This window comes from Indicator indicator, chromosome 14 (assembly GCF_027791375.1).
Source record: "Indicator indicator isolate 239-I01 chromosome 14, UM_Iind_1.1, whole genome shotgun sequence".
Lineage (NCBI taxonomy): Eukaryota > Metazoa > Chordata > Aves > Piciformes > Indicatoridae > Indicator > Indicator indicator.
In genome coordinates, this window is record NC_072023.1 from 26,330,924 (window position 1) to 26,358,731 (window position 27,808).

The 27,808-nt window shown below is 46.9% G+C and overlaps 1 protein-coding gene across 1 annotated transcript in view; it reads left to right on the top strand.

The window, feature by feature from the left end:
• The window catches only part of CACNA1C (calcium voltage-gated channel subunit alpha1 C), a 698,267-nt gene that overhangs the window by 593,939 nt on the left and 76,520 nt on the right, over positions 1 to 27,808 (top strand). Inside the window, exons 31-32 of the mRNA XM_054386505.1 lie at positions 15,883 to 15,966; positions 16,711 to 16,794. Of these exons, the coding sequence (XP_054242480.1) occupies positions 15,883 to 15,966; positions 16,711 to 16,794 (168 nt within the window). The remainder of the gene's footprint in view (positions 1 to 15,882; positions 15,967 to 16,710; positions 16,795 to 27,808) is intronic.

A 27,808-nucleotide genomic window follows, 5' to 3' on the forward strand; every position in this document is an offset into this window, starting at 1 on the left:
CAAACCATCACACTTCAGGAAAACAAAGATTTCTTTTTCAAAGAGCCAGGGGATTTACAGGGAAGAAGAACAAGAATGAAGTTGTGAAAACAAGTACTAGAGCAAAAAGGCTTGTCCCCAACAGTATGTTCACTCTGGATTGTGTTGAGAACTAGTTGGGTGACTCAGGTTTGGAGGCATCACCATTCCTGGTGTCTGTTCAGTACAAGGATTTGGCCTGCAGCCTTCATTCCTTGTGCCATATTGGCTTGGCCTATTCTCCAAAGAAGGAAACCTCCCCCAGATGACCACTTGATGTGGGCCAGCACTGGGGAGCACAATCTACTTCCCTTCAGGTTGCATATTGGGATGGAAGCTGAATTTGCCTCCAACACATTCTGTTGTGATTCTCCCAGCACAGAGAAAGGTGTTGACTCAGCCTTCCACTTAGCCAGGCCTTGTGTCCTCCCATTCAAGGCATAAAAACAAACTACATCTGCAGAGGGAAGTGGTCCCCGGAAGAACCATCTTCAAGGGTCCACAAGAATTTCATTGTCACCTGGGTGAACAGCACTGGGACACAGCCATAATCCTCTCCCCTCTAATCAAGTTGCCCAGACAAAGACATTGGATGCTGAGTGGTATTAGTGTTTCCAGATGTGACATGGCAAGACCCTTGAGGTCCCTTCCAGCCCTAACAATTCTATGATTCTAAGAGAGATTTGGGATGATGAGGACTGCTGATAAAGAAAGCATCTACTACCTGCCCTGCATCTCCTTGCAGAGTACCTCCTTACAGTGCTGCTCTGAAGTCAAAGCCCCAGGTGAGCCTAAATGTTTGTCTTGGCTGGTACTCATAAACTGATTCAAGCCTGGTTACTTCAGAAACAGGCAAGCTGAAAACAGTGCTGTTGAGCCAAGGCCTTTTGCTGGTTTGTTTTTCTAACTTGATAAATTCTCTAGCCAGTCTGCTGAGCTCTTTGCCAGTTCCTGCATGCACCAAGCTACTGCTTCACACTTTTTGCAGAGGAAATGACTCCAGGGGATGAGAGGTGCTGTGCTGTCTGCTGTGCTCACAGCTACCATTCTCCTGGACTTCTTGAAGAGGAAATCTTCACAAGCACCAGTCCATGAAGCAGCAGCTGCTCTATGAAACCTGCCAGGGGTTTATCTTTTCAACTCCAAGACAGCAACTTAAAATTCCTGTTCATATGAAGCTGTGCCATCTGTCAGTTTACTTGCTAATATGGGGATGGATATTCCTCCAGGAATTTCAGGTCTTTCCAGCTCCTTGGCTGTTTTACTGATGAACCAGATTTAGAAGCATAGAATGGTCTGAGCTGGAAGGGACCTCCAAAGCTCATCCAGTCCAACCCCTCTGCAGTCAGCAGGGACATCCCCAACTAGATCAGGTTGCCCAGAGCCCTGTCCAGCCTCACCTCGAATATCTCCAGGGAAGGAGCCTCAACCACCTCCCTGGGCAACCTGTTCCAGTGTTCCACCACCCTCATAGTAAATTACCTGTTCCTCACATCCAATCTAAATCTGCTCTTCTCCAGCTTAAAGCCATTGCCCCTCACATTGCCCCCTGGCACTTTTTCATTCAGGAAACATTCATCTATCCCCTTATTAGCTAGGGCAGAGGTAGTAATCTGTGAGAGGTGAATTTTCTACAGCTGTTCCAGTCACCTCAAACTAGGCAATACACAGCAGTGGAACTACTCCCAGGAGTAGAGTCAAGCCCATATCCATATATTGTGTCAAATGCAGGTCTGTGTGTGAAAGGGGAATCTTGGGGATTTCTTCTGTGGGATTATGACTATCAGAGATGCTACAGATCACATCTCTTCTGTTTACCAGATGCTCTCAGCACCTTTCTTCCTGGGTGTTTTATGGATATTAGTTGCAAAGCAGCCTGAAACAAAGCCATCTGTCCTGCCTCAGACAGGCAGGTTGGGCCTCACTGATCATTGCTGCTTTGCTCTCAAGTCTTGCCATTCTTTAAAGCCATTTTCGTGGAGCACGCTTCAGGCTTTGTGCAATGTCTCAAACAAGTTTTGCTTTTGGTAGATAATCCCATGTGATCCCAGGACATCCAATCCCATGTGATCCCAAGGCAGATAATCCCATGTGATCCCAGGGCATCCCATCCCATGTGATCCCAGAGCATCCTATCTCATGTGATTTCAAGGCATCCCATCCCATGTGATCCCAGAGCATCCTATCTCATGTGATCCCAGAACATCCCATCCCATGTGATCCCAGAGCATCCTATCCCATGTGATCCCAAGGCATCCCATCCCATGTGATCCCAGAGCATCCCATCCCATGTGATCCCAAGGCATTCCATCCCATGTGATCCCAGAGCATCCCATCCCACATGATACCAGGATTCGCTATGGCCCCTCTGAGCAGCAGGAGGCCTGGGTGTCCCCCAGGGTTCTTTCTCACTCTCCATTCACAGAGGGGTTTCCATCTCCTCTGTTTCTTTCTCCTGTGATGTATTTGTTCTTCTTTCTTCCTCCTGCAGCTGCTCTCTGGCAGCCTTTGCCCTGCAGCTGAGGCAGTGATGCCTCTCCTCAACCCTGCCAAATGGCTCCTCTGCTTTTGTTCCCTTTTCACTACTCCATTTCTGCTACCTTTATGCCTGTAAAGAGATCTTGGAGCAGTCTCTTCTAAACTCACACTCACTGCTACCTACTGCTTGCATTCTTCTTTCTCACCATAACCTTGGCCAGGACCAGAGTCATTTTCATGAACAACTGAAATTTGCAACCAATCTATCCCCTTGCACCACTGGAACAAGGTTGTTTAATTTTGGAACTGCTTTTTGTACTTCTTCATTCTATTGCCTTTAGAAATGCCTGCGTAGCTCTGAATGCTGCCCTGACATCATTCATCACAGTGATTTATTTCTCCAGCTCATAGAAAGAAAGCAAAGCAAAACCATTCTGCATTGATACAAAAAATGCCAGGAGAAGTGCTTACAATTGAGTCATTTTTTTGCTCAGCACAGCAGAGCACTTCAGGTCCATCCAGACATATGTGATCAGTTAAAACCCACATGGTCAGGGATGAAGTAGAGTGATACCAATCAGGAGTTTAGGTTGTGTAGATGTATGCATGAGTGTGTAGTGCAGGCAGCTTGCCCCTTCCCATGGATTCACAGAACTATCAGGGTTGGAAGGGACCTCAAGGATCATCCAGTTCCAACCCCCCTGCCATGGTCAGGGACACCTCACACTACAGCAGGTTGCTCACAGCCACATCCAGCCTGGCTGCAAAAATGTCCAGGGATGAGGCTTCCACCACCTCCCTGGGCAACCTGTTCCAGTGTCTCACCACCCTCATGGGGATAGAACTTCTTCCTAATGTCCAATCTAAATCTGCCCTCCTCTAGCTTGGATCCATCCCCCCCAGTCCTATCACTCCCTGACACCCTAAAAAGTCCCTCCCCAGCTTTCTTGTAGCCCCCTTCAGATACTGGAAGGCCTCAAGAAGGTCTCCTCAGAGCTTTCTCTTCTCCAGACTGAACTGTTTGGCCTCACAATTCTGGTGTCAGATGGCTCTCACTTTGCAGATTTTGGCAGGTTCTTAACCTAAGTAGTCACCTCATTGTTCCCTCTCCTCAGCTTCAGTATTACTCTTTGTTTTTTGGGGGAACAGCTTCTAGACATGGAATATTTGCTGAGTACCCAGTGCAGTAGGAAAGGCAGTCTCCAGCCACCAGCCTGCCTTTGGTTGGAGCAAGTGGAAGGCAAAAGAAAAAGCTCATAGGTTTCAGGGTCTGTGAGTGGAGAAAAGACACACCTCAGCCAAGAAAAAGAATCCCTCTGCTTGATGTTGGGTAAATAATGAGCATGGAGAGGAATAGTCAGGGAAGAGACTGTGTGAAGTGAAGAAAGGGAAAGAATTAAACAGGAAGGACCATGTCTTGGGGAGGCAAGAGAGAGAAACCAAACCTGGAGGGGAAGAAGAGCCATGTAGAGATACCAGAGAGGTGGGAATGGGCAACCCAAAGACTCTGCAAGAGGGAAGTATTGAACAAAAAATGATGCCAGGAAAAGCAAAAGAGAAACATTATGGAAAGGAAAAGTAAACATGGCAAGGGATTTTAGAAAAATTAAAAGCTGCACTAAAATCCATAGCTTTTAAGCTAATGAGCATCTTTTTCTCCTTCTGCATTTGACTGAAGTTCCCTGGCAGTCATCCTAGGCCTCCAAATTCAAACCCATCAATATCTCTGCCACAGAGCCTCCCTCAGTACTGCCTCCTCAGAAGAAATTGCAGTAAAAGTTGGTGCAACGTATTTCCCTCCTTCTGTCACTTAATCTCAACCCCACTGCAAAATGCATCAGCAGCGATGCTTTCCTTTTTTTGCACCACTATTTTTCTTTCTGGGTGAAGTCTTGAAGGTATTGTAAATTCCTCTGGGTCTGCAGAGGCAGGAGCCCAGCTGGAATTCATCTCAGCCTTCCAACAAGGCCAGCAGAAATCCTTGACATCCCTGCAGTGCACAGCCAGGCACTGCAGTGGATGTGTGCAGTCAGCCTGACGCTCTAGAGAAATGCTGAATCAGGCTCAAGGGAGTTGGAAATATGCTAGAAAAGGGAAGACAAAAATCTGAACTCCTGGTTAGTCACTCCTGTCCTCTCTCTCTGCAGTAATTAGCTGTCTGCCAGGAGTGTCATGCATGTTGCACTGCATACAGTGCCATGGGGACATTTGGCCAGATGGTCTTTCATGTCCACAAGTCTGGGAGGAAGACTGAGCCTCTTTTCTAAGCCCTTTCTGCAAAAGTAAATATTTAAAGTACAGCCTGTTCAGATGACTTTGATGTGAAGAAAACACTTGGGATAATTATTCTGGAAAGGGATGATCAGCTCATCCCAATCCTTTATGCCCATCCATGTGTTGGAGCACAGGCTTGCTCCTGGATGCCACTTGCCTGGCAGAATTTGTATCTGCCCATATGTACAGCAGAAAGAAAAGAGAAGCTGTGAAAGTAACTGAGCCTTGTGGAGCTCAGCCTGTGCCACAGCACTCACAGCTGCTGGGTGTTGAGACTTTCTCACACAACATCATGATGAGCAGAGGGCTGGAGCTCCTCTGCTCTGAGGACAGACTGAGAGAGTTGGGGCTGTTCAGTCTGGAGAGGAGAAGACTCCAAGGAGACCTTCTTGTGGCCTTGCAGTATCTGAAGGGGGCTACAAGAAAGCTGGGGAGGCACTTTTTTAGGGTGTCAGGGAGTGATAGGTCTGGGGAGGATGGATCCAAACTAGAAATGGGTAGATTCAGATTGGATGTTAGGAAGAAGTTCTTCCCCATGAGGGTGGTGAGACACTGGCACAGGTTGCCCAGGGAGGTGGTGGAAGCCTCATCCCAGGAGGTTTTTGCAGCCAGGCTGGATGTGGCTGTGAGCAACCTGCTGTAGTGTGAGGTGTCCCTGACCATGGCAGGGGGGTTGGAACTGGATGAGCCTTGAGGTCCCTTCCAACCCTGATAATTCTATGATTCGGTGATTACCACAGAGGGGCACTAGCTAAGGGCCAAAGCAGATGCTTTTGTTATTCAGGACTTAAATCAAAACTGCTCAGGAGGCTGTGCTGACAGTGTGTCACAAGGCAGGGCCATGGAAGGAAAAGAGGAACCACATCCTGGTGTTTCCAAGGACTGGCCCATCACGTTGGGCACTGTACCTGGTGCAACTGGAGAGCCTTGGACAGCGAATGGTCCCTTGATGTAGAACAGAACAAGGTTCTGTAGGGACAGAAAATGAAAATTGATGACGTTGATTTTGCAATGATTTCCAAAACGAGGAGTTAGCAAGCAAAAGGCTGCTTTTTCTGTCACAGAACCATAGGACTGTCAGGGTTGGACAGGATCCCAAGGATCCAGTTCCAACCCCCCTGCCATGGGCAGGGACACCTCACACTACATCAGGTTGCCCAGAGCCACATCCAGCCTGGCCTTAAAAACCTCCAGGGATCCTCTTTCTAAATTTCACCAAGCTCCTCACCAGCTCTTGAGCATATGTGGGAGGGGAAATCTGGCCTTTCCCAACACTGTGGAGAAGAAAGTGATGTCCTACTAAAGCTTTTCTGTTGTGCATAGGCTTCTGTTCTGACATGGCAGAGGAGGGACTCCACCTAAACAAGTCATGCAGTGTGAAAAACATTCAGTAGCTGAATGTAACAGAAGAAATTAGGCAGATGAGGAGAAGTGGAAATCTGCAGTAAATCCCAGTGTATGCCTCCAGTTGAATCTGGGTCAGGAAACATAGAATTATAGAATTGTCAGGGCTGGAAGGGACCAGTTCCAGGGGGAAAAAGTGACTTGTTCTGCACTCTCTACACTCTCCATTCCCCCCAGTCCTATCACTCCCTGACACCCTAAAAAGTCCCTCCCCAGCTTTCTTGGAGCCCCCTTCAGATACTGCAAGGCCACAAGAAGGTCTCTTCAGAGCCTTCTCTTCTCCAGATTGCACAACCCCAACTCTCTCAGTCTGTCTCCAGAGCAGAGCAGCTCCAGCCCTCTGCTCATCCTTGTGGCCCTTCTCTGGACACCTTCCAGCACCTCCAGATCTTTCCTGTAACAGAGGCTCCAGAACTGGACACAGAGCTCCAGGTGTGGTCTCAGCAGAGTGGAGCAGAGGGGGAGAATCCCCTCCCTGGCCCTGCTGGCCACACTTCTCTTGCTGCAGCCCAGGCTCTGCTTGGCTCTCTGGGCTGCAAGTGCTCACTGCTGGCTCATGTTGAGCTTCTCATCCCCCAGCACCCCCAAGGCCTTTTCTTCAGGGCTGCTCTCCAGCCAGTCCCTGCCCAGCCTGTTTTGGTGCCTGGAATTGCCCTGACCCAGCTGCAGGACCTTGCACTTGGTCTTGTAGAACCTCATGAGGTTGGCTTGGGGCCAGCTTTGCAGCCTGTCCAGGTCCCTCTGGATGGATCTGTCCTTCAGTGCCACTGTCCATGTTGCCAACAAAGATGTTAAACAGGACTGGTCCCAATACTGATGCCTGAGGGACTCCACTTGTCACTGGCCTCCACTTGGCCATGGACCCAGGGACAACCACTCTGGGTGCATCCATCAATCCAGTTCTTTATCCACTGAGTTGTCCATCCATCAAACCCAGACTGCACCAGCTTGAAGACCAGGATGTGGTGTGGGACAGTGTGGAAGGCTTTGCTCAGGTCCACACATCCAGCCTATACTCATAATGCTTCTTCACCCATTACTGCCAATGTCTCATCTCCCTACAGCATTAAGCAGCTCTTCCCACTGAAAGGCTTGTCACATCCATCTTTACAACGGAGTTTGGTTTCTTTTGAACCACTTGCCTGTGCTTTAGAAGCGAGACTGTCTCAGACAGTAAAGCCCATCCTTTTGCTCTATCCCTAAGAGTGTTTCATATTGCTGGTTTGGTTTATTGCCTTCAAGAGTTATTTTTTGGCTCTCATCAAGACCTGCTTTTTCTTGACTTTGCAAAGTCTTTAAGCATTTGCAGCTTCTTCCTAATGGAATTTGACAGCAAATTCTTATGGAATGTATTTCCTGATTGATTTTCTGTTCAGACACAGCAACCTATCACATCCATTTTTCAGTGTTTCCAGTCAGATTGTTGTTGATTTTTGGTTCTCTTTGCTGAGAACAGGTCTGGTTTCTGACTACAGGGCAGCAATTGTTAAATGATTGCAGTGTAATCATTTTCTAGGCTGGAACAGGCTGCCCAGGGGGGTTGTGGAGTCTCCCTCTCTGGAAATATTCAAAACCTGCTTGGATATGTTCCTGTGTGATCTGCTCTAGGCGCTCCTGCTCTGGCAGGGGGGTTGGGATGGATGAGCTTTCGAGGTCCCTTCCAGCCCCTAACATTCTCTGATGCTGTGATTGTGTGTAATTAGTGTTCCAGAGGAAGAGGGCTCAGCTCCTCAAAGGGTATCACTGTGCTGCAACAAGCCTGTAGGACAGTCAACAACATTTCTCTTAATTATCTGGGTGGACAGCAGAATTCATCAGAGAGCTTTCTGTTATTCTGCTTCCATTCCAAGCATTTGTATCAAGAAGGCCTCAGGCACTACTGTTCTGAAGCACTATTCACTCTCCCTTCAAAGGCGGCTAAAAGCAATCCAGGCCAAAAATGACATCAGGATCAGCCACTTGAGTCATCCACTTTCAGGGTGGTTTATCATTATCATTTCCTCAGGCCTTCTCAGCATTTTGCCTTGAAGTACAATCTTTGCCACCTCTAAGGGATTCTGCCAAAATAAATACTTCCATCTTGTCTTGGCCATGCTTTTATTTCCCAGTCTTGGGACCATGGCATTGCTCTTCAATCCTTCCAAGTGGCTGAGTGCTTGTGTGCCACTAGCCACTTTGCAGTAAATGGAATGCAGAGGTGTAAGATAACTGTACCACTGTGTAGGGGGGCATGGAGGGCTTCATGGGACCACCCAGTTCTGGTGGAATGAACTAGGTGGCAAGAGGTGGAAATGGGAACTCTCAGTTTGTTGCTCTTCTCCCCGATTTGGGGGCCATTGGATGAGGAATGAAAGCACGAACCCCACTGCTGGATAGCAACCAGATTCCAGAAATGCAGAGAGCAGAGAATCTCAGAAGTCTGCTCTGATGTCCTTCATTGTAGCATTGTAGAATCCTTGCATTACAGAGTCTCAGAGTCTCACTTACTGCAGAAGTCCTGGAAGCCTTTAACCAAACAGCTAACAGAAGTCCTGAGCATATCCCTAGCAGCATCCCTGCACCAAAGCCCTAGGCAGAAGTAGCAAACTAACAGAAGCAGAAGGCTCTTGCAGCCCTGACTGAAGGTCCCTAACCAAAAGTCCCTACCCAAAGATCCCTACCCAAAGCCCTAACCCTGGTGACTATGGCTCAGAGTGGTTGTTTTTTATCCTCTTTGCATAGACTGGAAAACATTGATTGTTTGTACTCCATCCATATCCCTTAACCAGTACAACCCAACCACATCTATAAGCTAAAATCTTTTCCCATCAAGAGGTGCCAGCATGCCAAGGAGGTGGCTCCTGCAGCATGTTCCAATCCCAGGGTGCCAAGGTGAGGCTGTTGTTCCTGGCACCCGTGGGATGTGATTGTTTTGCTCAAGGCAGCTAAGGAGTTGGTCAGCTAAGGAATCCTGCATTCTGCACACAGCCAGCAGCTGCCCTCGGAGCAGTGGCTGCAACACGGTTTACAGGGCAGGTGTCATGACATGTCCCCCACAACACTGATAGTATGAGTGGAGAGGGTCCCTTGTGCACAAGAGATTATCTAGTTCCAGCCTCCACACATGTTTAAGTCTTGCCAAATGGTGGCTTGGGGACCTTGGTTCAGTCAGTGGCTGTTTTTTTTTTTCTTTTTTGTCTGTGATGAACCTATTTGTCCACTAAAAGCACAGGTGAGACTGGTAGTTTCCTTTAGAATTTACAGGCTCTCAAAAATCAGAGGGTGGCCACCTTCTAACCAGTAACAAGGTACCACAGGTTTATACCAGTGAACTAGAAATAAACATTTGGGGTCTCTTTCCAGATCCCAGGGCCATTCAAGTCCTCCAGCTCCTTTGTTTCTGTCAAGGAAAGTGTCCAGGATGTCCAGGAGGCCCTCAGTCCCCAAGGGATACCTGTTTCACCAGCCTCCTCACTGTGAAGAGAAAGCATAAAGCAATATGAGAGAGGCTAAAGGAAATTATCAAAGTTATTAAGCACCTATCTTGGTCTACAAGTAGGTCTTGGTTATTTTTGTATGGAATGAGCAGAGAGAGGCAGGAGCCTCCTCAGAACTGACCAGAGCTTTGGAGCAGTCTGGGGAGCTGAAAACTCCTCTTGTCAACCCCCTGTCTGCACAAAGATGTGCTGGAGTCCAGGCAGGCCTTGTGCAATTCCCTGCAGCAGTGACTCATGGCAGCAACTGGCAGGTGAGCTGCAGGGAGTCTGTGTCTCAGGATTAATCCATCAATGGATGAGAGCTGATAGATTGTATGCAAATAGATGCTGTTTCCCTGCAGCCTGCCAGGAGCTCCAAGCAGCTGCATCCTCCACTTCAGTCCTTCTCTATTAGGTTCTGCTAATTTCCTTGATTGCTGCTATGGCTAAATGGTATGTTAGCATTAACAGAATTTGCATCTGACACAAATCCCCAGTTGGTGGCAGGAGCTATTGTAGCTTTGTGAGATGGTTCAGGATTTGTTCACTGAAATCTGCTGTGTGAGGATTATGCCAAGAGACACAGCACTGTGGAAGTGCCATTTGATTCCTTTCTGTTTTCCAATGACACTGTCTCTTTTGCAAAAATGCTTTCCCAGGGAAAGCCTCTTTTAATGAAGTCTGAGAACTTGACTCTTGCAGCTCCACACAGCCTGCAGCATTTTCAGAAATGAAACAACCAAACTAGCAGCTCGTCTCATTTTGCAAACCTCCAGCAAAGTCAGCTGTGGTGCCCTTTGCAACCAGCAAAAAAAGAATTTGCTAAGAAATCCCACTGAATGTCAGACTATCAGCCCCTTTGTCTCCTTCCTGTACCTGAGGATCACAGAAACTTAGGGGTTGGAAGAAACCTTTGGAGATCTTCCAGTACAACCCCCTGCCAGAGCAGGACCATAGAATCCAGCACAGGTCACACAGGAACACATCCAGACAGCGCTGGAAAGGCTCCAGACAAGGAGACTCCACAACCTCTCTGGGAAGCCTGTTTCAGTGCTCTGGGACCCTCACAGTGAAGAAGTTCTTCCTCATGTTGAGGTGGAACTTGCTGTGCTGCAGTTTCCATCCACAGCCCCTGGTCCTATCCCAGGGCACAAGTGAGCAGAGGCTGTCCCTATCCCTTACTTCTTGACCCCCAACCCTCAGATATTGATAGACATTGATCAGATCCCCTCTCAGCCTTCTCCTCTCCAGACTAAACACCCCCAGGGCTCTCAGCCTCTCCTCATCCTGCAGTGCTCCAGTCCCTTCAGCATCCTTTTAGCCTTCCCTTGGACTCTCTCCAGCAGGTATCTGTCCCTCTTGAACTGGGGAGCCCAGAACTGGATGTGATATTCCAGGTGGGGCCTCACTAGGGCAGAGTAGAGGGGGAGAAGAACCTCCTTGGATCTGCTGGACACACTCTTCTGAATGCACCCCAGGACCCCATTGGCCTTGGCCACAAGAGCACATTTCTGGCCCCTGGAGAACTTGTTGTCCACCATATACTCTTTCCAGCTGATTAAGGCTGATCCTGCTCTTTCTCCTTTTAACTTGCAGGTTGATTTCAGATAAGTGGTAGAAAGGTTCTTCTGTAATTTGCTTTTCTTTTAGGCTATGTACTTACCTAGATGTCTTAGTTTCTTTTTGATGCTTCAGTTCTGTATTCTTACATAGATGTGTGCATGTCTTTCCCTTTTTTCCTATGACATTGCAGCATCTTTTCCCACTGGGGACCATCTGGGCTCCATTCAAGTGCCACTTAGTGAATAGTCTTGACCCTTGCTGTGCTCTTCATCTTTTAGAGACTTTTCTCTGGGGAGGGTTTGTTACATTTTTGTCAGGCACCTCATAAGAGCTGGAGATTCAAACTTGGGAGTAAGCCAAAAAAATAGCTGCACGTCAATTGAGACACAAGTGGCCCTCCAGCTCCCACAGGGCTGGATGCTCAAAACCCAGCTGGTACCATGACTCAACATCACCTTCCTCTGAGGATTTCTGTGCTTCAGTGCAGATGCATAGCCACCAAACGTTCTTATTGTGGGCCCTGGGTGACTCTGAGCTCAGACCCTCTGATAGACTCCAGTGGGCAGTTTGCCCTGCTGTTAATGAGGCTGCTTAGGTACAACAGGTAGGCTCTCCTAGTCACAAAAAAGTAGAAGCAGCTGTCTCCAGAGATGTGAATGGCTCCATGAGTACCTAAACAGACCCTACCTTCCTTGATAGCTAACCTCAGCAACTAGGGAACCTGAAAACAATTGGCTTTGCTCATTGGGACACGCTGCAGCGTCTGCTCCCCTTGCACAAATGAGACTCCATTCCAGTCATCCACTGCATGTTTGTGCTCAGCCCTCATGAACTTATTGATCATATGATGGGACATTGTCCTTTCCCATCTTTGGGCAAATAAAAAAAAATAAAAAAGAGGGGGGGAAATGTACTTTAATGGTGGGGCTATTTCACGTTTCCTGAATATTCAGTCCAATCCTCCTAGTCTCTTTCTGTCCTCCTTTCTCCACAAAAGCTTCATGGATCTCCAAAGACATCCCACAAGTGAGGGTGATTACTATTCCCCAGGAAGCCCCCGAGGCTGCCATTATGTGGCATGCAATTATCCAGCTAAATCAGGGTCAAGCATCTCCCTTTAAGGGTAAAATATGGTACTACACTCTAAATTCCTGCACTGCAAAAACAAACAGCACCATCAACTCCTTCCCAGTCAGACCTCCAGCCCTTTGGGAAAAGTACACAGAATGTTCTGGTGGGAAAAAAATGGTTTGGAAATACAACCTCTTTAGTAGAGTGAAAGCTCTTCCTTCAATCAGCTTGTCTTTCATTAGCCACCCTGCTGCACTCCAGTGAGGAATGTGGCTTGAAGAGGTACTTGGAGGTCACAAGAGACAAGTCCCAAAAGGATGTGGTTCACTCTGGATATGTGCTCATAGTTCCTGGCAAGATTATGGGGTCTGGTCCAAAGCCCATTAACCACATTGCCATTTGTAGGTAAATGTCTCTGAGGAGGGTGGCTTTTTAAGGAAGGATTCCATTACCTTGCACACAACTGAAGCTTCTATGTTCTCTGTTTTCTCTGAGCTCTCTTACTGTGAATAATCTCTTCCTGTTTTTTCACCCCTCTGTTTGAAACACGGAGGGAACAGGTGAGGAGGAAAGGAAGGAAGGTTTTAAAAATTCCTCTGTTTCCTTAATTCAACATTGGCACATTGGATGTGGGGTTGAGTAAAACTGCATTTATATACCTGGTTCTTTGCTGTCACTCATCTAAGAGGTACAGGAGGAAGAGAAGAGCTCTCCAAGTCCACCTTACAGCCACACAGTCACAGGCCGTGGCAATGCTATTTCTGTGATCCCAGAGCCATCCAGCCCATTACCTTCAAGGAAGGAGCTGGCTGGTGAGGCTCAGCAGAGCATCCTTGCAGTGTAAATCTGGAGCAACACCACCAGAGTTAGCAGAGTGACTTCAGATCCACTGTGGTATCACAGAGGTCCAAAGCAAGCATTTGTGAGGGCAGTGAGAAAGGGACATTTCCTTTCTAGGCCTGCATCTTCCCTGAGATGTGCTGACTGTGGCAGTGAAGGGTCATTGCTTCCAGCCAGCTTGCACCTGGGAGCAAGATTGAATTCCCTGGCTTCATTGGTCACCTGAGGGCAGATCTGGTGCTACTTGTCACCTGGGGTTTGCACCCACACCAGCAAGTGCTGGTTCATCATCAGCAGTGGCTGTTGGGCTCTGTGTAAGAAGCCATTCAGTAAAAAAGAGCTTTTGAATTTGGTTCCATCAGAAACATTCTTTGCAGCATGATGCCAATCACAGTAAAAACAATTACCACAGATTTCAAAATCAGTCGTCATTTTCATGGACAAAACCTGAACAACACCTTCTGGATCTTCACCCTTGCAGCTGCCCAAAAGCCAACTCTGGGGTTTTGGGGGTTTGTTTGGGTTGCTGCTGTAATCCTTAATATCTCCTAAGGTCTGCCATCAGAGGGGGCAAGGGCAGACATCCATGCTGTTAAATGCATGTGAGCAGTGCCATCGCCCTCAGCAGGGCTGTGCACATCCACAGGGGCAGGAGGATTGGGTCTATTGTCTTTCTACTCCCTTCTCTTTGTTCCTGCAAGTGTCCTGCCTGCCAAGGTCACCCCAGGCTGCAAAGGCGCTTCTTGCAACTTTGTATGATCTGTATCTGTCCTTTATTTATTTATTCAGAATGCATTTGCCTCTGCAATTTAATCTGCTGTTCTCTCCCTCCCCTTCCTCTTGGTGAAGTCTAATTACAATTTTATTCCAGGTCCATCTGGTTGCTAATGGTGCTGGACATCACTGCTGAGTTCATTCTAATATTTGTTGTGTATTTTCTAGGCTTGGATGCTGAGTAATAACAATAATAATAATAATAATAATATTCTCTGAATTTGCTTTTGCTCCTGTTTCCTTCCTTCCTGTTGTAGCTAATTGTGTAGTAATGGGATGATTACTACTCCCAGTGTAGATCTGCTAAGAGTAGCCCTACTACAGGCTGCAGAATAAGTGTTTTGGTGTTTTCTGGTTTCAAGGAGAAGATTTCAAACTCCACTCTGCCAGCTCCCTTCACTGATGTGGAATCAGCTGGGCAGTGGCTTTCTCTGCTTCTCTTCTGTTTTTTTTCTCCCTTGCCCCAAGCACAATGCAGTTCATAACTGCAAGTCTGAAAGCATCCTGGAGGCAGTGTTTCAGCATTTAGAAAGACACTTTTTGCCAGTGCCTGCTCTATGTGATGGCTGAACCCACAGTAACTTCAAGGTTCCCAAACCCTGAAGGCTTGTAAACCTGAAATCCCAGTGCCAGTGCTGGGATTCTTTGGCTTTTTTTTTCATTCCTTTTCTCCTTTTTTTTTGCTTTCTGCAGCACTGCCTGGGAACACAGACTCACACTTTACCCATGACCTGACTCTCTGGCTAAGAATAGCAGTTGCAGTCTCACTGGAGACATGCTGCAGCTGGGAAACAGGGAGGTCATATTAGCCCATGCTCACAGAACCAAACATAGAAAAGGAGTCTGGAGGATGTTGTATCTTCACCCCCTTTTCAACTCTGCAAAGCATGGGGAAGAAGTTGTCACAGGTGTTCAGTGGGCCAAGAAAAAATTCTCTTTGCTCATGGCTTTGTCTTCCACAGGAAGTTTAGATACAAAAACTTTTTTCTGAGCTGAACAAAACCTTTTCCTAAAGGGCCCTATATCCTTATGGCCTATCCAGCCAAAACTTAGGCAGGATGAGGACAGCAAACAGTGCTAATTAGCAGCTCCTGAGCTCTACTTAGGCCAGTGAGATGTTGGAGGTAGCTCCTAAAGCGATTCTGCACACCAAGGGGAAGGTGTGAGTTTAGCATGTCTCCTGGGCAGCTAGTGTGACAGTGATGCTGTGGCAGTCTTCAGCATGAGTGGGCAACAGGTCTGAGGCTGAGCACAAGCTGAAGCTGTCTTTGCCCTCATTCTTACCCCTCCGCTGTGGGCCGTGTCAGCACATGCTGCATTCACCCCTTCAGCCTGTGGGGCACAGTACCACAAACACCACTCTTGCTCTGTGGTTGTCAGCCAGGAGCTAAAGCACTAATGATAGAGACTCTTTGGCTAATTACTGTCATGGTTGTGGCAGGGTAAAGACAAAGCTGGCAGCCAGTGAGGTTAGAATGGCAGATCCCCCCCAGCGTGCCTATGCCCACTGTGCCATGGGGAGGCAGCAGCTGGTGGCTCCCAGCGCCAGCACAGTGTCACGTCTGGATCATGGGCCAGTGGATGGCTGTGCTCACTAGCAGAAGGGGAGCCATTTTTGGAGAGAATCACATTCCTGTACTCTTCCACCAGCCAAATCTAAGCCAGATGGGGAAGGGAACGATCAGAGATGTCTGGAGGAACTGGTCCTGCAAGCCTTACTCCTGTGAGCAGCCATGCTCCAAGTGAGCTGTGTGGTTTCCCTTCACTCCTCATCCCAGAGCCAGAGGGGCAAGGTGGCTGCCCTGGGATCACATTAGCTGCACAGGGACTGCTCACATCTGTCAGGGATCCCAGAACTGGGCTGCAGCTTAAGATGCAACAAGTAGACTTAAGAGGAATCCCCCCTGAGGTGTCAGGGCAGTAATTCTAATGGTAATTTTGAACTGTTTTTGTCTGTCTAACATTCCTTTTTAATCCCCATCCTGCCTGCCCCTTCCTTATGTAGGGTTACTTTAGTGATCCTTGGAATGTTTTTGACTTCCTCATCGTAATTGGCAGCATTATAGACGTCATTCTCAGTGAAACTAATGTGAGTATTACTCTACCCTCCCCAGGATACCACCACCTCCTCCTCCTCTGCTGTTCCTTCTCTCTTTCTCTCTTTCTTTCTCTCTCTTTTTTGTTTTGTTTCGGTTTTTTTCCTGGTTTTATTCCCCTCTAGTCATGCTTTTATTGAACTTGCCGTCGTCCTTCTCCTTCTCCCAGGGAAAAAAAAAAGGAGGAGGGGAAATGCCTCCTTCTTTTTCACTCGTCATAGCTTGCCCCAAGGCTGTGACTGGTGAAAGCGCACAGAGTTTGGGGTGTGTGTGCTTTTTTTTCCCTCCAAAAGGTAGACATGCTTGAGTGTAACTTTCTGACTAACCAGGCTTTTGTTGGTACCCTCCATCATGTGAAACGTTACAGAGGTTTGAGCAACCAATACTGTAGAGTGGTAAGAGACTATTTAATATGCCCACGTAACCTCTTTCTTTTCTTATTTTTTCCCTCTTCTCTCCCTCTTTCATGCTTTTGTTTCATTTTTTTCTTTTCTTTTCTTTTTTTTTTACTTCCCCCCCCTTTTCTCCCTCTCCCTCTCTCTTCCCTTCCTCTATCTCTCTCTCATTCTTCCTTTCTCTCTCTCTCTTTTTCTTTCTCTCTCTTCCTCTCTCTCTCTCTCTCTCTTTCTCTTCCTTTCTCTCTCTCTCTCTTCCTTACTCTCTCTCTCTCTCTCTCTCTCTCTCCCTCTCTCTCTCTTTCTCTCTCTCTTTTTCCTTGGCTTCTCTGCCACATGCAGCACTATTTCTGTGATGCATGGAATACATTTGACGCCTTGATTGTTGTGGGTAGCATTGTTGATATAGCAATCACCGAGGTGAACGTAAGTAGCTGGCGTCTGTCCATGATCGTGCCTGCTCTTAACATCCATTTGTCTTTCCCGGGTTCTTTTTGGTTTGTTTTTCTTTTTTTCTCCTCCCCTCTCTCCTCCCCTTTCCTCCTTTCTTTTGAGTTTGTTTTCAGAGCCTTTCCTTTTTTTTTTTTTTTTCTCTTTCTTTCTTTTCTTTGTTGGTTTTGTTTCCTTTTCATTCTGGTTTAAATTTTTGCAATGACTTTTTTTTTTGACTGTTGCATCATTTTTCTTCCCTTCATAACCCGCCTGGCATGAATTAAACTGTATAGCAGGAAAAGTGATGGGAAATGTGGAGTGTAAGTGACAAAGCTTATTTGTGCCATGAGAAGCCTCTAGGATAGTCCCAGGCCAGCACTTTGGCCTGCCCAGTGTTATGCTTTGCTTTCCATGGCAGCTTGATACTCTCCACCCCCCATGGAGATCCAAAGGTCAATTCTTTCGAGGTGGAACTGCGGGAACCAAAGTAGGAATCCTTCCTCTGCCTCCTCACCCAGGTTTCCTCCAAAAAGAAATAATGACCAGATCATCTCTCTTTAGAGGAACCTACTCCTAATGTTAAGTTTCTGATTTTAAATAAATAAATAAATAGAAACACAAAGAACCCCAAAACATAAAGGTAGGTAAAATAAAAGCAAACCAGAAAGCCCAAAGAAAGACAAAAGACCAAAGTTTCAACCCAGCTTTTTGGGTTTGCAACCTGGTTTGCTCCAACTCACAAATTCTATCAGTACAATTGGCATTGATTGACCCAGTGGTGCCCATCTCAGCAGACAAGTGAAGGATGGAATGAGCCATGGAGACTGAAACAAGCAGCTGGTGTTCAGGAAATTAATCACATCAGGCAAACTTTTTCCTCTGATGTTTTGTTGGGTTGTTTGTTTTTGTTTTTTTTTTTTGGAGGTGGATGGATATAGAATTACAGAACAAATAGACAAAGGACAGTTAGGAAACACACAGGCACCCAAAAGAAAGACTACAAAGGACCCATTGGGTTTATGAGCACAGACAAAAATTGCCCTCCAAAATCACAGAAGCACAGAATCACAGAAACAGGCAGGTTGGAAAAGCCCCTCAGGATCACCAAGCCCAACCCAGAACCCTGCTCCACAAGGTTCACCCCACAGCCCCAAGCACCGCATCCAAACCCCCTTTAAACACATCCAGGCGTGGGGACTCCGCCACCTCCCTGGGCAGCACATTCCAATGCCTGACCACTCTTGCCAGGAAAAAATTCTTCCTAATGTCCAGTCTAACCCTGCCCTGCTGCAGCTCGAGGCTATTCCCTCTGGCTCTATCACTGATTACTGACTAATGTGAGAAGAGACCAGCATCATCTCAGCAAGACCAGAAAAATAAAAAGTTGATAGAAAACTTCTGTAAAAAATGCTAATGAAGGGCAAATAAATCAGGGATTTGCAAACTGATGTGGCTGTAGGCATTCCAGCTTGGAATTGTTTTGTGCTGTAGAGGCAAGCCGATGAGTGACAGCATGGTTTTCACTCAGCAATGTGTGAGGGAAAAATGTAGGCAACATGTTGAAAACAAAAATCAAAATGCCTTACTTGGAACCTTCCAAACCAAATCTCCCTCCTCTCAGTTCTAGTTTAATTTCTGGTGGTGGTGGCTTTTAATTCTGAAACTTTTAATTCTGAGACATTTATCCATGTTGCAATATTTTGATTCAGAATGAAGCAAATCTTTTCTTTTACACTAATCTATTTCCCTTGTCTTTTGGAAGAGCAGAAAATAATTTCTGATTGAAAATTAACTCTTCATGGTCTGACTTTCTGGGCACAAAAAAATCCGTTGACAGCATTTCCACCAGAAGGTTGTAAACAATTTTGTTTCCCCTTTTACTAGAGAGATGTTAGGATTAGGCTGACTTTGTAGAGGGAAATTAGAATGATAAGCAAGATGAAGTTGTTAAAGAATTAAATGAAAGCCTTTTTTTTATGCCACGCTTGTCACAAGAAAACTAAATGGCAATAGCCTTCAGACTGTGGAGAAGTTCAGTTCCAATCCATAGAAGCAGAAGTGCACATGGCCATTAAGGAAATACATACAGCTAGCAGGAGATGAATGATGCTAAAAATCAACCAGGTCTTTCCTGACTGATGTATCTCAATCTGTCAAAAGCTTTCCAAAGCAGAAAGGAGGCAAAGCCTTGTGTTTGAATAAAATAATGGAGGTCTATCATAGCCAGAACCCTACAATGCAGGAAAAAAATTTCATGGATCCTTTTGAAGAAATTGATAGTGCTTGCCTATAAATTAAATAATAAAATCTTTTATATCACTTTGATGCTAAGACACATTTGCCTTTAGTCAGCTAAGAGGAAGGCAGATCAGACACCCAGGCCTCCTCTTCCAGTTAGTGGAGAGAATACACACCTCCTTGGGCCAGCTGGTGCCTTCCCTTCAACAGGGAAAATGAATTGCTCTTTGGAGGAAGCCATCCAGTGAGTGGTGAGTGTCTAGGAGGTGTGTTGGGTTTGTCTAGACAGCCAGCTCTCAGACACTGGACTCCAGCAGGAGGAGTCACCTTTGTTCCTGGCAGGTTACTGAGGAGGTCACACTGCTGCTGCTACCACTGCTGTGTCCTGACCTTCAGTCTCCAGGGCCATCGTGCTGGTGTGCTAAATTACCACTGACAAGGCTGCTTTGCTTTTCCATTCCCTGTCCAAATTCAAGTTCCTGTCATCCAAGACCCAGAATCCAGATTTTGGTTCTAGAAATCTATGACAAAAATGCCTCTGTGCAAACAGCCATCATCTGTCTTAGCTGAGGAGGCAGCAGGAGCAGCCCTGGCTCTTTCCATAGGAGTTTTGAAGATGATGGTCCCTCTATTTCCTCTAAAGAATCCTTTCCTTCTATACAGTTTCTACAGATTTCTGCACATGACTTTTTGTTACCTGGCATGTTTAAATCTTCTCCTTTTTTTTTTTCTTTTTCTTTTTTTTTGTTTTAAACCTAGGCAAATCCTTTGCTACTAGTTTCTAATGTTTGTTACTAAAAGCTTGCACAATCTTTTGATGCACTGATAATTGAGCAGCAGCTATGGATGGAGTTTGTTCTGAAATGTTCTGAAATCCCTTTGCACTTGTAACCCTTATTGAATAAGAGAATGTTTTGTATGTTGGTTTGTCCTGTTGGATTCCCTTCCTGCTAGCAGCACTTTGATATGTTACATCTGTAGCAAATGGGCTTTGGAAGTAGCAGCCCCTTGGACGGACAGTTGTCATCTCCCCAAGCAGTGTGAGGCAATTTATCAGATACATTTCTCCCCTTCTCCTCAGGAACTTGTTGCTTTCTTGCTGTTTGTGGGTTTGAGCTAAACCCTGCCTTGTGTTTCTGTACACCGTCTTGTCTTGTTCCAAGAGACGTGGAGTCTGAAAAAAGAAAGGGAAAAAAAAATGAACTCTAATTATACCAATAAACTCCACTTATTGAAGAGGTTTAGCCTGGTCAGGTGCAGGTAAGATGTTTTTGCCCAACTCCTCAGAAGATGAAGAACGTTTGTGGTAGGGTCTTGGAAGGTGCTGCTCTTGGAGCTAGGGGATAGTTTGCGTTGTGGTCGGTTAAGGAAGATGGAGACACCTGGCACAGGTTAGATTGATATGGAGCCATAGCTGCATAAGCCTGAAGTCTCTGTGAGGTTCAGCAGATGTTTGCATCCAGGGCAGGCATACCCAGCAAGTGCCGAGCTGAGACAGCTGTAGTTGCCTTGGGAGCCCTGACTGATAGGCCCCACAGCGTATGTGTAGGTATGAGCTGGCATCTGTCTGTGCAGTTCCTCGTGCTCTGGTTCCCTTCTGACAATTATTTCTGTTTCTCAAAAAGGCATTTCCCAGACCAAAACCTTCATTAAGATATCTCTGAGTATGGATGTGTGGATCTGTGTGTGCACTCCATTGGTTGTAGCATATGCTCCTGAGTGTGTTTGGATGCCTGTGTATGGGCTACAAATCCATGGGAGAGTGCAGAGACTGGAATCCATGGAGGGGGGGAGAGAGCAAGCATCTATATTTCATACCTATTTGTGGCAAGATTGGGTGGTGCTGGAGGCACAGGGGGTGCTGTGTATGGAACTGAGTCTACAAACAGGCTTGCTGAGCCAATGTGACTGCCAGACTGTTCAGTTGTGACCTGCTCATGGGTGGATGTTTCTGTCTGAGAGTGCCCTGTGTGCAGGCATGTCCATCTGCATGCCTGTGGGTCAGTCTGCACTTGCATGTCCAGCTCAGCATAGTTTTGTTAGCATGGCTGTGCCTTCCAGTACTGCAAGAAGGCATGGTCTCAGGAGGTTGCCTCCAGGGTGCTTTCATCTTTCTGAAGCTTGTAGGAAGCCTTCAGTTAAAACACCTCTGTGGCATGGAGATGAGTCAAGTGTTGAGTCTCATTGCATCATGTTACTGCAACCTCAGAACAGAACTAGGTGATCCTTGAGGTCCCTTCCAACCCTGACAATTCTATGATTCTAACATCTCCCAAGTCACAGAATCAACCAGGTTGGAAGAGACCTCCAAGACCATCAAGTCCAACCAATCACCCAACCCTAACTGATCAACTAGACCATGGCACTAAGTGCCTCAACAGAATCAGAGTCCCACCAACCAGCTCCACAGATTCAGAGAGATGCATCTCACACAACTGAGTAGGTGCAAAGGGCACAGGGCAGGTTAAAACCTGGTGAGTGGGTGTACACTTGCTTGTCAGGCTCAGCAGATATTTGTTACCATGGCTGTGCGTTCCAATATTGTGAGAAGGCATGGACCCAGGAGGCAGGTTACCTTCATCCTTCTGAAGCTTGTAGGAAGCCTCCACTTCAAACACATCTATGGCATGGAGATATGTCAAGTCAAAGTGCATCATATTAGGCCCACGTGCTTACTGCAACCTCTGAACAGAACCAGATGACCCTTGAGGTCCCTTCCAACCCTGATAATTCTATGATTCTACTACATCCCAAGTTCCACCAACCAGCTCCACAGATTCATGGAGATGCCTCTCACACAACTGAGTAGGTGCAAAGGGCACAGGGCAGGTTAAAATCTGGTGGGTCTGAAAACATCAGAGAGTGGCACAGCTTCTGCCAAAGAGAGCTTTGAGTTGCCTTACTTTCAAGTGACATGTTTAGAGCTTTGCTTCTCAGCAAGTGTTACAAAACTAACTTCCTAGCCTCAAACTGAAGACTTCTTTCAACATTTTCTGGAAATATTCAATTATTCTATTTTGGGACACTCTTAAGCCACTTCTTAAGCAACTAAAAGAGGGAGGGGAAAACTTTTTAATCTGCTATCAAAAAAAAGAATTTCCAAGGCAGAGACTACATCTCCCATGTGTCAACTCTCTTTTAGTCCTAAGACCAAGAATGACTTTTAGGGCAATGAGATGAAAGATGATGTAGTATATGGGGCCTGGGAGTTGTGTTGCTTGGACTTTGCCCAGATCCACATACCTTGCTCTCCCCATCAGATAAGAAAGTATTATCATGAATATTCACAAAACTCTTCGAGTTCCTTAGAAAAAAACATCCAGGTGGTAAAACTTATTGCTATCTATTGTAGAAATAAGAGAGAAAATGTTCTGGAAGTTGAACAAAAGTCAGCAAATTTGCAATGTTTAATCCCAAAGTTGCCCCAGGCAGAGGCTTGCATTTCCTTCCTATCCACATCAGCAGACACAGCCTGGAGCTGAGCACTGTGAGGGTGACTGACAGCTTTCTGTCCCCTCCTCCAGGCAAAGAAAGTTGCTCCTTACTATTTCTTGTGCTGGGTCAAAGGGGGAAACCAAGTTCAGTTTGTGTTCTGTCTTGCACTTCCCATAGTGACATCAGAGAAGCAGTCATACCCTGAGTCACTGGGAAAGCTGCTAATGTAAGCTCCTTCCTCAGACAGACAGAAAAGCTAACACCTCCCTGGTCCCTAGGGTCATAGAATCAATCCTAGAATTGTTAGGGTTGGATGGGACCTCAAGGATCATCCAGTCCCAACCCCCTGCCATGGCCAGGGACACCTCATACTAGATCACATTGATCACAGCAACATCCAGCCTGGTCTTAAAAGCCTCCAGGGATGAGGCTTCCACCACCTCCCTGGGCAACCTCTTCCAGTGTCTCACCACCCTCATGGGGAAGAACTTCTTCCTAACATCCAATCTGAATCTACCCATTTCTAGTTTTGCTCCATTCCCCCCAGTCCTATCTCTCCCTGACACCCTCAAAAGTCCCTCCCCAGCTTTCTTGGAGCCCCCTTCAGGTACTGGAAAGCCACAAGAAGGTCTCCTCAAAGCCTTCTCCTCTCCAGACTGAACAACCCCAACTCTCTCAGTCTGTCTCCATAGGAGAGGAGCTCCAGCCCTCTGATCATCCTCTGGCTCCTCTGGACACCTTCCAGCACCTCCAGATCTTTCCTGTAATAGAGGCTTCAGAACTGGACACAGAGCTCCAGGTGGGGTCTCAGCAGAGTGGAGCAGAGGGGGAGAATCCCCTCCCTGGCCCTGCTGGCCACACTTCTCTTGATGCAGCCCAGGCTCTGCTTGGCTCTCTGGGCTACAAGTGCTCACTGCTGGCTCATGTTGAGCTTCTCATCCCCCAGCACCCCCAAGGCCTTTTCTTCAGGGCTGCTCTCCAGCCAGTCCCTGCCCAGCCTATATCAGTGCTTGGGATTGCCCTGACCCAGCTGCAGGACCTTGCACTTGGTCCTGTTGAACCTCATGAGGTTGGCTTGGGCCCTGCTCTGCAGCCTGTCCAGGTCCCTCTGGATGGATGCCTTCCCTCCAGCCTGTCTGCCTTCACCCTTCCTGCTGCTAGTGTGCACTTTCTGGGAGCTGAGTCTTCATTTCTCACTGAAGTGATGCTCACAGCAGTGTCCCCTGAGCCGGATGGGTCTGTGTGACCAGCTGAAGGGTTGGCCCATCCAGCTGCCCATGGCATGCAGATGTGTGAGAGCTCCACAGGGTTGGACTTGGTGATCCTGAGGGTCTTTTCCAACCTGACTGTTTCTGTGATGTGCAGGTGAGAGAATGTGTGTCTCCAGGGCACCAGAGTAGGCACCAGTGACAGTGGGGATGGTGTGTGTTTGATTCTTTCTGTCTTGAAAGGATGTTGGGGAGGAAGGATTTGCACCTGCCTGTTAGCTTGTTGCTGAGGGCTTCTGCCAGTGCCTCTGAGACCATCTGCATGTGCAAGTAGCTTTGCATTCATCAGCTGTGTCTGGGAGTGCAGGAGGATGACTGAGCAAAACCATCTGGACTGGTACCCATCCCACTTCTTCCACTCAGGGACCATACTTGCATGTCTGAGTGTGTGTGTGAATGCTGCAGGTGGAACAGAGGAGGAGGAGGAGGTACTTGTGGCAGGTACACAACATGATACAGCAGATGTGATGAGCCAGAGGGGCATGCATGGGTACAAGATGAGAACTGTTAGTGATAGGGAATTGGTGACTTGCAAGCTTTGTGAAACAGTGGAGTGTTTAGCCAGGTTACCCTCTGCTTGTAGCAGTTCTTGTTTTCCTAGGAGTGAGCATTGAGATTGGTGTGAGGATTGATGGAAGTGCTGGGGTTTTGAAAGGGAGGGGTGAGAGGAGGAGAAGAAAAGGAAAGTACAATGTTGTGTGTGATCTGATCCGTCTGGAGAGACACAGACCTGGGTGCTTCAGGAAGCAGCACCCCCACAAAGAATGTTAGAGAGCCCCCAAACCCATCTTGCTGTATTACTTCCCCTAGAAAGTGTTGGTCAGGTCTCCTGTGCCCAGGCCTGCTGGGTAGAGGTTTGGTGTTTGTCTGTCAGGTCTTCAGGAGAGCCAAGTGCTTTGGATCTTCCAGTGCTGCAAAGGTTTCCAAATTCAGGTAGGAAGCTAGCAGAGGGTTGCAACTTGGTTGATTCCTGAGTAATGATGCAGTCAGGCCAGAGACATACGAAAGCCTTCAGCTCCCAAGAGTACTTGGAGAGCTGTGCAGTGATTTCTCCCTTAGTCTTTTTTATTTATGAAGTAAAGCAGCTCAGGCTTACGCCAGGCACATGGGGTCTTTCCTTACAGTCATCTTGCTTTTGGTGTCAAGAGGCTTCAAATGATTTGTCATGGGCTCCTGCTCTCATTCTTTGAAATATCTGACAGCCTCTCACCTTCTCCTGCATTTCTCCCTTTTAAACCCACCCCCTGCCTTTCTTCCTTTTCTCCCTTGCTTTCCTCTCCCTTGTCTCCAGCCACACTAAACCTCACAAGTTCATTTTCACTCAATCAATGTGTATGAAGACAGAGAACCAGTGGCTTAAACCCTGCGGTCCTGCTGCAGGCAGAGCTGCCCCAGGGCGCTTTGCCTGCGCACGGCTGGGGCTGTCCGGCCCTGCGGCACAGTCCTGTACACACACCCCCCACACCCCCACCATGGGAGCAAGGATCGGTGGAAGGACGACATCCATCTAGCCTGCACCTCAGTTGGGACTGGCATTCACCTCTGTTGCTGTCTCTGTCTGTCTCTCTGTCTCTGCCTGTCTGGTTCTCTCTGCTTCCATGCCCTTTGCTGCTCAGATTCTGGTCGCCAGCTGCCACTGAACACAAACCTTTGCTGTTCCCACAACTTACAAGCCCCTTTGCCAAAACCTGCTGGAAGAGGCAGAATACATCTCGCTCCCTCTCTCCTTTTCTCCTCCTCAAACACCAGCTGGGTAGCAGAGGCCTCCAAACTACGTAGCAAAGGGCTGGAGAAGCAAAGTGGCTTCTTTTGACATCTTGTGTTGTTATCCCCTTCCTGCTGCCACCCTCCCAGTCCCCTGCAGTCCTGAGCTCCCCTGTGTGTGTGTAACTGTGTGTACCTGTGGCTCGTTTCCTTGTTGGAAAAACTGCTGAGAAAATGGATTAAGGGGGGTGGGGGTGTGTGGGAGGGGGAGGGAATGGCTTTAGTTTGCCTTTGTTAATATCTGGTGGTGTTTTTATATGGCTTTTTATGGCTAGAATACCTCAGAAAGCACACCACAGTGGCACCAGCTTCCCTAGGTAGGAAGGCAGGTTGAAGCATGATTGTGAGCTGTAGCAGTGGCAGATGCTAGTGCTGTGGTTTGCCTTTGGGAACCATCAGGAGAGATATCCTGAGCTGTCCCCCAAATCAGGCTCAGATCGATTTGAATTCCATCACCTCCCATGCTCAATCCTCAATTCCGATGCACACTGCTCGCCCTGTGTGGGGGAGAAAGAGCTGGGGGAAGGTTACCTGACCACAACCATGTTTCAACAGGGTTCTTTTGGGTTTATCTGTGTGTACTTTTCTCATGAAGATGGGGCCTCTGTTTTGTTTTGGTTTGGTTTTTTCTCTCTTTTGGCTTAAAAATGTTGGCATGCTGAGTGCAATTCCAGAGCTCATAATGTGATTGGCCCATTCAAATCAGTGACTTCGGTGACAGCAAAGCTTGTCCTGTGAGGAAATCCAGATGAAATGTGGGCAAACAGGGAGAAAAAAAATAAGGATTTTTTTTTACAGGAAAGGGAATACTAAGTGCAGGAAAGGGGATACTAAGTGCAGGAAAGGGGATACTAAATGCAGGAAATGGGAAACTAAATGCAGAAATGGGATACTAAACACTGAAGAGGGGATGCTAAATGCAGAAAGGGGGTACTAAACACTGAAGAGGGGACACTAAATGCAGTAGAGGGGATACTAAGTGCAGTAAAGGGGATACTAAATGCAGTAAAGGGGATACTAAGTGCAGGAAACGGAATACTAAGTGCAGGAAAGGGGATAATAAATGCAGGAAAGGGGATACTAAATGCAGAAAGGGTATACTAAACACAGAAGAGGGGATGCTAAATGCAGAAAGGGGATACTAAATGCAGGAAAGGGGATACTAAATGCAGTAAAGAGGATACTAAGTGCAGGAAATGGGATACTAAATGCAGAAATGGGATACTAAACACTGAAGAGGGGATGCTAAATGTAGAAAGGGGATACTAAACACTGAAGAGGGGATACCAAATGCAGTAGAGGGGATACTAAGTGCAGTAAAGGGTATATTAAATGCAGTAGAGGGGATACTAAGTGCAGGAAATGGGATAGTAAATGCAGAAATAGGAATACTAAATGCAGAAAGGGGATACTAAACACTGAAGATGGGATTCTAAGTGCAGGAAAGGGGATACTAAATGCAGGAAAGGGGATACTGAGTGCAGGAAATGGGATACTAAATGCAGAAATGGGATACTAAACACTGAAGAGGCGATGCTAAATGCAGAAAGGGGATACTAAACACTGAAGAGGGGATACTAAATGCAGTAGAGGCGATACTAAGTGCTGTAAAGGGGATACAAAATGCAGCAAAGGGGATACTAAATGCAGGAAAGGGAATGCTAAGTGAAGGAAAGGGGATACTAAATGCAGAAAAGGGAATATTAAATGCAGAAAGGGTATACTAAACACGGAAGAGGGGATGCTAACTGCAGAAATGGGATACTAAACACTGAAGAGGGGATACTAAATGCAGTAAAGGGGATACTAAGTGCAGGAAAGGAAATACTAAGTGCAGGAAAGGGGATACTGAGTGCAGGAAATGGGATACTAAATGCAGAAAGGGGATACTAAACACTGAAGAGGGCATGCTAAATGCAGAAAGGGGATACTAAATGCAGGAAAGGGCATACTAAATGCAGTAAAGAGGATACTAAGTGCAGGAAATGGGATACTAAATGCTGAAATGGGATACTAAACACTGAAGAGGGGATGCTAAATGTAGAAAGGGGATACTAAATGCAGTAAAGGGGATACTAAGTGCAGGAAATGGGATACTAAATGCAGAAAAGGGAATACTAAATGCAGAAAGGGGATACTAAACACTGAAGATGGGATTCTGTGTGCAGGAAAGGGGATACTAAATGCAGGAAAGGGAATACTAAGTGCAGGAAAGGGGATACTAAATGCAGAAAAGGGAATACTAAAAGCAGAAAGGGTATACTAAACACTGAAGAGGGGATACTAAATGCATTAGAGGGGAT